At 42.3% G+C, this 10,460-nt stretch overlaps 1 protein-coding gene across 2 annotated transcripts; it reads right to left on the minus strand.

The window, feature by feature from the left end:
- Positions 1-1,694: 1,694 nt before the first annotated feature.
- LOC129776999 (myosin heavy chain, striated muscle) lies at positions 1,695-4,146 on the minus strand. Of its 2 annotated transcripts, none has more exons than XM_055783026.1 (3): positions 4,090-4,146; positions 3,170-4,025; positions 1,695-3,108 (listed from the first exon to the last, which is right to left on the minus strand). In XM_055783026.1, exons 2-3 carry the CDS (start codon positions 4,006-4,008, stop codon positions 1,776-1,778), a joined length of 2,172 nt encoding a protein of 723 aa, XP_055639001.1. In that variant the 5' UTR covers positions 4,009-4,025; positions 4,090-4,146; the 3' UTR covers positions 1,695-1,775. The 2 variants fall into 2 exon arrangements, with proteins under 2 accessions (XP_055639001.1, XP_055639002.1); XM_055783027.1 differs by having other exon boundaries at positions 3,170-3,952; positions 4,012-4,136.
- Between the last annotated feature and the right edge of the window lie 6,314 nt (positions 4,147-10,460).

The raw sequence follows: 10,460 nt of genomic DNA on the forward strand, positions 1-10,460 counted from the left end.
GAACGTCCAATCTTCTCTTGGATATATAGATTCATCATATTCAGTTAGACTAAACTGACCAGACGTCCCGCATTTCAACAAAATGTCCCGCGTAAGATTCCGTCCCGCGAAACGTCCCGCATTTGGCAAAAGAAACGAAAATGTCCCGCGATATCAATATATTTCAATATCACAATTTGATCATGTTGATTTTCTTAAATGGATGTACCTCAAAAAAAACTTTTATTTGGCAGACTGTTCAAGAGCGCTTCTAATAATCCAAAGATTAATACGTTGAGCTGGTTTCATCGCACCGACATTGGGCTTTTTGTTTAGAGAGTGTCAACTGGAAGCGACAAAAACAAAATTGGAAAATGATTTTTATAAAAGTCCCCTATTGATCCGCAGGGACCAACGTGAGTCAGACGAAAAGTTCATCTTTGGTCCGCTAGCTCGGTCAGGGCGTAATGTTTTAAATAAGCCGGAAAAACTCGACAGGAAGAGGCAGGGTTGTTTAATGAAGATTCTACTCCACCGTTTGGCTGGTTGCTTCGATCTCCCGGCTTGAGGAGCGGCAAAGAGATGATATTGTAAATACCAGATCGGCTATATCTGGCGGACATAAAGTGCCTCAGGATGTCCAACCTTTTCGCTGTGGGGTGGAACTTGCAGTATTGAAAAATCATCAAGTTGCTTGACAGTGCTACTGCAGTGAATCAACAGCCTTGAATCATTTATGTTGTAGACTTAATAAACGTAAGATTTAAAGAAAATTTGTTCCTATAAATTATCTTTCATCGCCATCCGAAATTAGCTTATTTTTTTTTTGAATGCATACGTTAACACTAAAATCGTTGAAAAATGAATTGGAATTTTCGAGCATTCCATTCGGTAATTTGAAGAAAATTGTAGAATTTGAATCGTGCTTGCCAGGCGTAAATGCTCTGATTGAACGAGTCATTTCCGGGCGTAAACAAAATATAAATCACCGAAAAATCACAACTGAGTGCCGATACTCAGAAAGAAATAATACTGATCAGTTTAGACTCGCTAAACTATGGTTTATGTTTACATAACCACATAACGTTTTGTTTTTGTGTCCCGCGTTAGACCTCTGACCATCTGGTCACTTTATGTTAGACAGTTTTTGTAAGCTGTACAATCAGAAGTAATTTTTGCTTCGTTGAATCGTTTATCCCGTATTAGAATTGCTGCTCTTGATTCAGTATATGTGCTGTCATAAAGAAGCTTACATTTTTATGTACAAATTCCTTGTATCCTAAAGTTATTAAGAGTGAATACGAACCACATCGAGAGTATTTTTTTGTTTTGTATTGCAAAACATAGACTCACGACTAAACGTTTGCTACATTCATTATTACTCATGAGTCAAGCACAGAGAGTAAACATGAAGCTGTTTCACTCGTGAGACTCGTGAGTAAAAAATGTATATTGAATCAGGTATCAAACAAAATGCTCATGAATTTTCCCTAAACTAATGAAGACGTACTGGTCTTGACATGTCGTGTTTGTCCAGCAGTTCTCTTTCTGTTATATGGAATACCATTTTCTATATGTTTGATATTCGAAACTACTCTATAACATCTAATGATTATAGTAATAGCCTCATTCAATGTGTCAACCATATAAAAGTGTTGCTTGTGGCTGTATTTAGGCAAAATAAGGAAAACAATTTCGAAGATATGAAAAATTCCTTTGCGTAAAAATAATATACCCTTCATTATCAACTATACTAACTTAGCCAATATATGTACAAAATATGAAAATCTTAAATATCACTTCCAAGGCCTCGGTGGTTTTCCTATCGTTCTACTCAGCTGACTCAAGCTAGTGGTCGATCCCGCGTGTTGTTTGTTGCCCGTTTGAACTTTTTCATGACTTCCTTTCGTTTCCTTACGGCAGCTCGTCAAAACAGTTTCCAATTCTTTCAAATCGTTAGGAGTTTTCTCCAGTAGCAATTCGATGTAGTTGTGAAGTAAATCCCGGGGGAGAGAAGTTTTCTCCGCGCAACTGTTCTGTTTGGTGTGATGTCGGCTGCTCACTGGGGTTTGAAATGATGTGCAATTGTCAGTAAAGCTTTTAAGGGCACCTACTCCATCCAGTTGATCTTTATCGATATGATCGACCGATAATTTGCTGAACCGAAATGAAGTGTCGTTCTCGTTAAGCCCGGCATTCCTTGCTGGAGACGTTAACACCTCCAGGGCCTTTTGCCATTGCGCTTCCATTATCGAATGAAGTTGTGAGGCGATGTCAACCCTCCGATTTTGATAGGAAGCTAGTTTTTCTTCCAATTCATGGATGGTTTTCGATGAATTGGTTAGCTGTAAACGATAGAGAGCCTCTTGTTCATCGTATTTTTCATTGAGCAGTTTGATTTCTTGTTCATTGGCATTATTAATCATTTCGATCTGTTTGATAGCACGTTCTGCCAAAAGCCTTTCCTTCTTTTTGGCATCCGTTTTGAGATGCTCCTCTACCGACGATAGCTGTTTCTGAAATTCCTTCAACTTATCAGCTACAACGTCTTCCAGCTGCGATTGATAGTATTTTTTCAGTGACATTCGTTGAACGTCCAGTTCTTTCAAAAGATTCTTTTTCTCTTCGGAATGAAACTCAACTTGACTTTTTAAATCCTTAATCTGTTCTTTGCATGAAGCATTTTGTGTATTAGCATCGGAAAATTTTCGACTCAAATTATCAGTTTTAACTTTGAGAGAAGCAAAATCGGCCCTCAGTTTGTTCGTGTCCTGTCCTTTTTTCCGTTCAGCCTCCAATTCATCCGTGAGTTGATCGTTCGTCTTTTTCAACTTAGATAACTGATCCCTTAAACCGCGCTCATTATCTCTGCTGTTAGACAACCGTATTTCTAAATCTTTAAGTTGATTCTTATGGACATCTGTCACGTCTCGATTAGCAGTTGTAAGACACTCTACTTTTGATTCCAACATTTCATTTTTATCCTGCAGTTTGCGAACAACGGCAATGGTTTCGGAAAGTTCCTTCTCCAGAAACAGATTCTTGTTTTTCAATTCTAAATTTTCGTGCATTAATTTTTCATGACTCTCAACGTGTTTCAATTCAAGATCACGAATTTGATTATTGAACCTAAAATTATATTTGTTAAAGCAAAGAGGATTTTTCCTACATCACAAGTGCAGCTACTTACCGCGTAGATTCTTCCTCTAACCGATGAATTATTGCTTCCTTCTCTTTGTCTACATCAATTGCCACAGCAATTTTTTGCTCATATTCAAGTAATTTCGCTTGAAGTGCATGAATGTTCCGCTCACAATGCTGCCTCCTCAGCCGTTCTTCTTGCACTTTAGAACTTTCTTGATTGATTGCATTATTCTTCCATATGTCGTTAAGACTCAACATCGGAGCTCGTGTACCAAGTGACGACCATGTGGAAGTCTGCTGCGAATCCTTCCGTGGGGGTTTCTGCGGTATACTGTTTACGACTGGTTTAGCAAATCCATTGAAATCGGCATTTGTAAGTGAGGGAAACTCGCTGACGGACACGCTATTAATATCAATCAGAGAGCTTTCCAGACTCTTCCGCGATTCAACAGGTAGGACTCCTTGGCTAGCTGGCTGATTTCCATCTTGTAAAAATTGATCTATTTCGTGTAATAGACGTTGGTCCTTGGGTTGCGCATTATGGTCGTTCCCTAGTTGCCCTTTAATAGGTGTTGAATAAAACAGATTACAAGCATCTGCGTGCGTTGGAAATCCGTATCCATTTCCCGTCTCATTGTAGTAATAATCGTTTCTTTTATCGCCGCTCATTGCCCCAATGGAACTGATGTACGATTGTCGATCGATCGATTCGTGATATCCAGGCGCAAAAGAGAATGATCCTCGGCTGCTCAATCTGTCCGAGGATCGCGGGTATTCCCTGTAATATTCGCAACTAGCACTGGGCACTGAAGCGGAACCCGTTTCTATGCTAAAGAAATCCGGTGGAATTAGTAACAAAACATCCGTTTCGCCGGAATCGCTCATTACATATTTGATTACAGCTGTGAGGATATGCTTCTTTTGAAGGAAATAATACACTTTTTAGTCAATAAAACGGATAATTACATGAACAACTATATCAACAAAAATCGCCGATAGCCAAAACAAATCACTTCAATAAACAAAAGTAACGCTTATCAACAACTGATCAATCATTGTCAGTGCCAAACGTCATCAGTCAATGAGTACATATCGAGGTGGAGCAATAGGCGAAGTATATCTGTATTGGCAAGCAAAATATCGTATCGTAATTATTTGCATTCAATATGGAATGGAAGAAACAAAACAATGTTCCAAGTAATCAAGGTTGCATGATAATTTGAGCCAAAATTCTCATGAAATCGTTCAACTGTTTTTTTTAAACAGATAACAATTGTATTGTGGCTTATTTCGATTATTTATATGGTAAAAAAATCTAGAGAGCAGTCGTATGCTTAGTTCTCGAAGGCAGTAACATTTTCGGTGAAATTTTGATTAATTGGCGACCATTCTCTCACAACATACACACCGATACTGAGAGTATTCGAAACATCAACTTCATAACGTTAAAATAATGAAACTTCATTTGTTTCTATGAACGTGAAGGAGTGAAAATGGCACATGAAAATATCACTTTTATCCGTCTTTTTCGACGTTATTTTACAAATATTCATTCATATTCAGCGGAGTTCTAAAAAAAAAACTTACGTTTTTAATTGATAAAAAACTTCCTGAAAATAGCATTTTCACATGGATGCGGAGGGCAATCGAAGATAAATACAACGACTAACGTCACTATTTGAGAAGTAGTTATGGCAGCGCATGCTATGTCGCTCGAAAATCTACCATCTTCATTACCTTTTGACGTAGGACTACGTCTAACCGGAAGATATAGGGGGTGAAATGGAAATCTAGGCACTGAACAAGTAAGAAAAAATGCAAGATTTGGAACGCTTATAACTCGAGCATTTCTCAATAGAACGCAAAGGTTTTTGCATCAATTGATGGGAAATATATCTACGCATCTATCATAACGAATAAAATTTAATTTTTCTTTAGATAAATAATTGAATAATTGTGAAATATCAAGCATTATCAAAATGCACTATGTGCCGATTTTTGATTGGTCCATTTTGTGCTCCTCAAATCGTACCGACCAAAACGGGCAACCAGAGTAGCAGCGAAATAGAATGAAGCACGATTGGAAAGGAAAAAGAAAAAAATGAACGAAACATTGGTCGCAGTCTCACACATGCGTAATTCTCGAGCCAGCCAGTCAGCTTAAAAATCCCCGCTCCGCTGCCGTAACGATCATTCTTTGTGTGGACACCGACTGGACAACATCGTTGCTGGACGGGCTGGACGGCGAGGGATCGAGTGCCTTTCTCAAGGCAAGAGGGCGGAGGTGGTAGCGCTGGAGTAAAGTAGAGTAGAGTTTTCAAAGGGCCTTTCTCAAGGCTAGAGACGAATGAACTGCAAAAGTTTAAAGTCTCTATAATACAATACCTTCCTTCCTTCCGTAACGATCATTCTCATTCAAACCGTACACCACATTGGTTCGCATCACAACACATCAACAAACCAACAAAAAACGTGGTAAAGGAGGAAAAGTGAAGGGAAAGGCAAAATCCCGCTCGAACCGTATTGATCTGGAGCTCCCCGCAAGGGTAGCTAGGCCGAGCGCGTTAGTACCAGTGCACCAGTCCACCTAGCCGGCGTTATATAGTTTGGAAGTGATCGAGTTGGCTGGTAAAGCTGCTCGCGATGATAAGAAAAACCGCATTCAGAACAAAACACATTCAGTTCGGTGGACATCAAGACATCAACAGGCAGTTTGAGCGAGTGGCGAATAGCAAACGCAATCGCAAAACGGCAGCAGGTAGCAGAAGAACAAAGTTTGTTCTTTATACAAACTGCTTTGGTGGCAAATCCAGAACAAGGCGGCATGGAGGGCGTTCGAAATGTTTTTCGCTCCCTTTTAACGCTTATTCGTTCGTCTCGTTGGACTCGCCCCTCTGGCTGAGTCTGCCGATTTGTCTCTATCCTGTGAGTGTGTACCGCTAGAGTATAAAACACGCGGACCCCAAAAAAATTCTTATTTTCTTTCAAACCGTAAACCCGTGTGGTTGTACGTCATCGGCATCGTGGACGTAACAAAGGAGGACAAGTTAAGGGAAAGGCAAAGTGTCACTCGAACCGTGCAGGTCTCCAGTTCCCTGTTGGTCGCATTCGCTGATTGCTCCGCAAGGGTAACTAGGCCGAACGGATTGGTGCCGGAGCACCATTATACCTAACAGGGATTATAGAGTTTCGGCCTTCGGAGTGCTCGAGTTGGCTTGCAAAGCTGTTCACGACAATCAGAAAACCCGCATCAAGAACAGAGTAGCTTCGGTTCGGCGCTCATCAAGGCAACAATTAGTTTCAGTGAGTGGCAAAGTGCTTCTCCGGCACGTCGCATTAAATGTAATTTACTGAACAATATGTCACAAGCTGGATGGGAAGAAATTTTCCAACTGTGAAAGCTGTGGCGAGTGGCAAATGCAATAGCTAAACAGGAAGGTTTAACCGAACAAGATGGGAATATCGAGTGATAACACCAAAGGTTCTTTTCAGAACCATGAACATATTCATAAAGAGTAAACAGTAAACTAATCCATTTTCCAGGTAGATAGGTAGGTATTCACGTAGGAGAAGAAAATAAAACAATATTTTTAAAATATATATTTAACAAAAGCTGTCCCCTTTGTATAGTCCTACGTCACTCCGGTTATGTCCCCGACATTACCCACCCGTCTTTTTTCCAGGACATTGGTCATCAGTATTTGCTTGGTGACATTGAGGCTCATGTGCCGAGTTTGGGAAGCGCTAATGATAATAATGGATTCTCAGGTGGAATAAACACACTTTCAAAATAAAAGTTATGAATGAAAATTAACTTTTCCGCATCAAATATGTTTTCCATATGGATGAGAATTATATTTTTTGCGAGTGGTTAAAAAATATTGTAAGAAAATTATGATTTTATATTATAATGAAATCTATCGGAATATTTATAGAAAATAGATTAAGAAAAAGTCAGAACTACAAGATTCAATGAATAACTTGTAACGCCAAGAATTAGTTTTCATTCAAATTTAAGTAATTTAAATTCGGATATAAAGTTTCTTTCACCATTCTATGAACTACATATGTACGAAACTCGACACTGTTCGGTTCCTTAACTAGCGGAACCTTAGAACTACCGGTTGTTACTTTCCGCGTACTATATATTCGCACTAAACTATTTTATTTCGGATCTGTGGTAGATAAAACGTCCGATCGTTCGAAGCGACTAAGAACTTCTAAACTTTATTTCTTCTTCTTCTTCTTTTTGGCTTTAAAAGGGTTTAAAAACTTTATTTGTACGTACAAATTTCTTTTCTAGGCTACTGGTTTATACATGTATTTGTATATATTCTATTTACATCTTCTCCTCTCTACTGCTCTGCCGGCGACGATTGTAGGTAGCGCTGAGACTCGCTTCGTGACGATGACGACGATGATCGAAGACGATGATGATGATGATTACAAATACTGATGCATCTCGCTCGGTACGTGCAGGCTCGGCACTCGCTACATTCGATCTCTCGCTTTCGTTACATGTTTCGATTGTTGCTATCCTCGTTACTCAGAAATCTCAGTTTATGCTGCTGGTCGACACTAGGGTAAGCTGACTTGTAACTGCCACTGGTTCGAACGATTATTTTTCCTGAACATCCTCCCCCCGTTGGAAGGTGTGCCTTTCAACATTCTGCATCGGGTCAATCGGAAGGAAGCACAGTTTCGAGACAGGTCTTCTGAGCACTCCAGTTTGCGTTTTAACGTTGACGACTCCATCGGTACCAGGAAATGTTTCGACAATACGACCGAGTAACCATTTTTGCACTGGCAGGTTGTCTTTCTTGATCAGCACAAGTTGTCCAAGTTTGACGATGATCTTCTTGTGCCACTTGTATCGTTCTTGTAGCGACGTCAGGTACTCGAAATGCCAACGATTCCAAAAATGTTGGACGATTTGGGTGATGTGCTCGAATCGTAACTTGGGAGACGACGGTTTCTTGATGTTGGCTTCGGGACGAGCGACAGCGTTCAGCGGCCTGAAGATGAGAAAATGCCCTGGAGTCAAGGGCTCGAAGTCCTCCGGGTCATCCGACAGCGGGGTGATGGGACGCGAGTTCAGGATCGCTTCGATACGGGCGAGAACTGTCGACATTTCTGCGAAAGACAAGGATGCTCCTGCTGTGTACTTGACCAGAAGTGATTTGGTCTGTCGAATATTCGCCTCCCAGATACCGCCGAAATGGGGTGCGTCGGGGGGTTGAATCGCCACTCGATGTCGTTACCGTAAGCTCGCTGAATGCCGCTCTGGTTCTCGGTACTCTCGAAGAAGACTTTCCACTCTTCCAGTTGATTCGCTGCGCCAACGAAATTTGTGCCGTTATCGGTCCAAACGGTTATCGGGGTGCCTCTACGACTGACGAAACGATCGAATGCTGCCAAAAATTCTCCAGTCGATAGCTCGTTCACCAGCTCGAGGTGAATTGCTTTGGTAGCCAGACAGACGAACAACACGCTTGTTACGCTGCTTGATGTAGATAGGCCCACATAGATCGATGCCAATTCGATAAAACGGATACTGACCATCCAGGCGACACGTCGGTAGATCGCCCATGTACTGACGAACGAGTTTTGGGTTGTTCTTGAAACAGACGGTACAATCGCGAATGATCTGCTTGACGGCGCTTCTCCCCCTGACGATCCAGAACTCCCTTCGAACGGCGGCTAACGTTAGCTGGATGCCCGCGTGCATGTTGGACCTATGCACATGGCGTATGATGGCGACCGTAATGGGATGATGTGGCGGCAGAATCATCTGGTGCTTCGTGTCATACGAGCAAGACGACTTCGATAGGCGTCCTCCGACCCTGAGGACCCCGTGGTTGTCTACGAAGGGGGAAAGCAGGATAAGCGAGTGGTCCTTGATCGTTAACTGTGCTTTTAATTTGGCGAATACTTCCGGGAAGGTTTCCTTCTGGGCGAGGCGAACGATGGCGATCTTTGCGTAGCGTGTTTCCTCTGGAGTGAGCTCTCCACAGTGATGACTTTCGTGACTTCGATGACGATTCTGGAACATTCGTTTGATTCGGGCGACGGCACGAACCATGGTCGAAAACTTGCTGCAACTATCGAACAGGTTGAATCTCTCCACTGTAGCCGGCATGGCCACGGTTGTAATAAGCTCGGGAACTGCTTCTTCGTCGAGACGCCAAACTCCTCTTGGCCAGGTTTCTTCGTCGTTACGCAGGAATGATGGTCCTTGCCACCAAAGGTCGGCTGCATCCAGTTCGCTGGGCATGATTCCACGAGATATCAAATCGGCGGGGTTGTGGTGGGTGCCGACATGAGACCAGTCATTCGGATCCGTTGCCTTTTGGATTTTGGCAACTCGGTTCGACACGAAGACGTCCAGCTTACTGGGGCAAGTGTTGATCCAGTTCAAAGCAATGGTTGAATCCGACCAGAGTCGGACCCGGTGTAAATGAATCGGTGGTGATCGTTTTACCTGTTCTACTAATTGAGCGAGCAATACGGCGCCACAAAGTTCTAAGCGCGGAATCGTGGATCTATTAGCTTTAAGGGGTGCGACGTGCGATTTGGCACACAAAAATTTTATCGAGAGATGACCTTGCGTATTTCGTGACCTTATGTATAAACAAGCTCCAAAACCCTTCTGTGACGCATCGCAGAAACCAACTAATTCGACACTGACTGTTTCGGCGAGGGGTAGCACACATCGATCGATTTTTATTGACTTTAATTCTTGCAATTGATGTCGATACTCGATCCAATGCTGTTCCAATTCAGGTTCCAGTGCATCGTCCCACTTCCGCTCCGTTTTCCAAAGTTTTTGCATGATGATCTTGCCGGTCATCACCACCGGGCCAGCGAAACCGAGTGGATCGAAGAGCTTCGAAATGTCCGACAGTACTTTACGTTTGGTCGGAACTCCTTCGCTAACAGCGATCGACAATATCTCGAAACTAAAGACGTCCTCCGAGGGTTGCCAGGTTAACCCGAGTGTTTTGGTTCGCCCTTCTTCACTGAACAACAATTTCTTCTCCAACTTATTCTCTGGTAGTTCGGCTAGTACTTCGTTACGATTTGACTCCACTTGTGCAGGTCGAATCCAGCCCTCGCGAACATCTCAACGAATTCGTCTCGAAGTTGTCGTGCCTCTTCGACGGTTTCAGCACCAAATAGAGCATCGTCCACGTAGACTGCTTTCTTCCCGAATTGAGCTGCTAGCGGGTATTTTTCCGCTTCATCCTCACATATCTGCATCAAGGCTCGAGTTGCGAGAAACGGTGCACAGGCTGTGCCATACGTGACAGTCGTGAGTTGATATATACCGATTTCTT

The sequence above is a fragment of the Toxorhynchites rutilus genome, chromosome 3, assembly GCF_029784135.1.
Source record: "Toxorhynchites rutilus septentrionalis strain SRP chromosome 3, ASM2978413v1, whole genome shotgun sequence".
NCBI classification, from domain to species: Eukaryota; Metazoa; Arthropoda; class Insecta; order Diptera; family Culicidae; genus Toxorhynchites; species Toxorhynchites rutilus.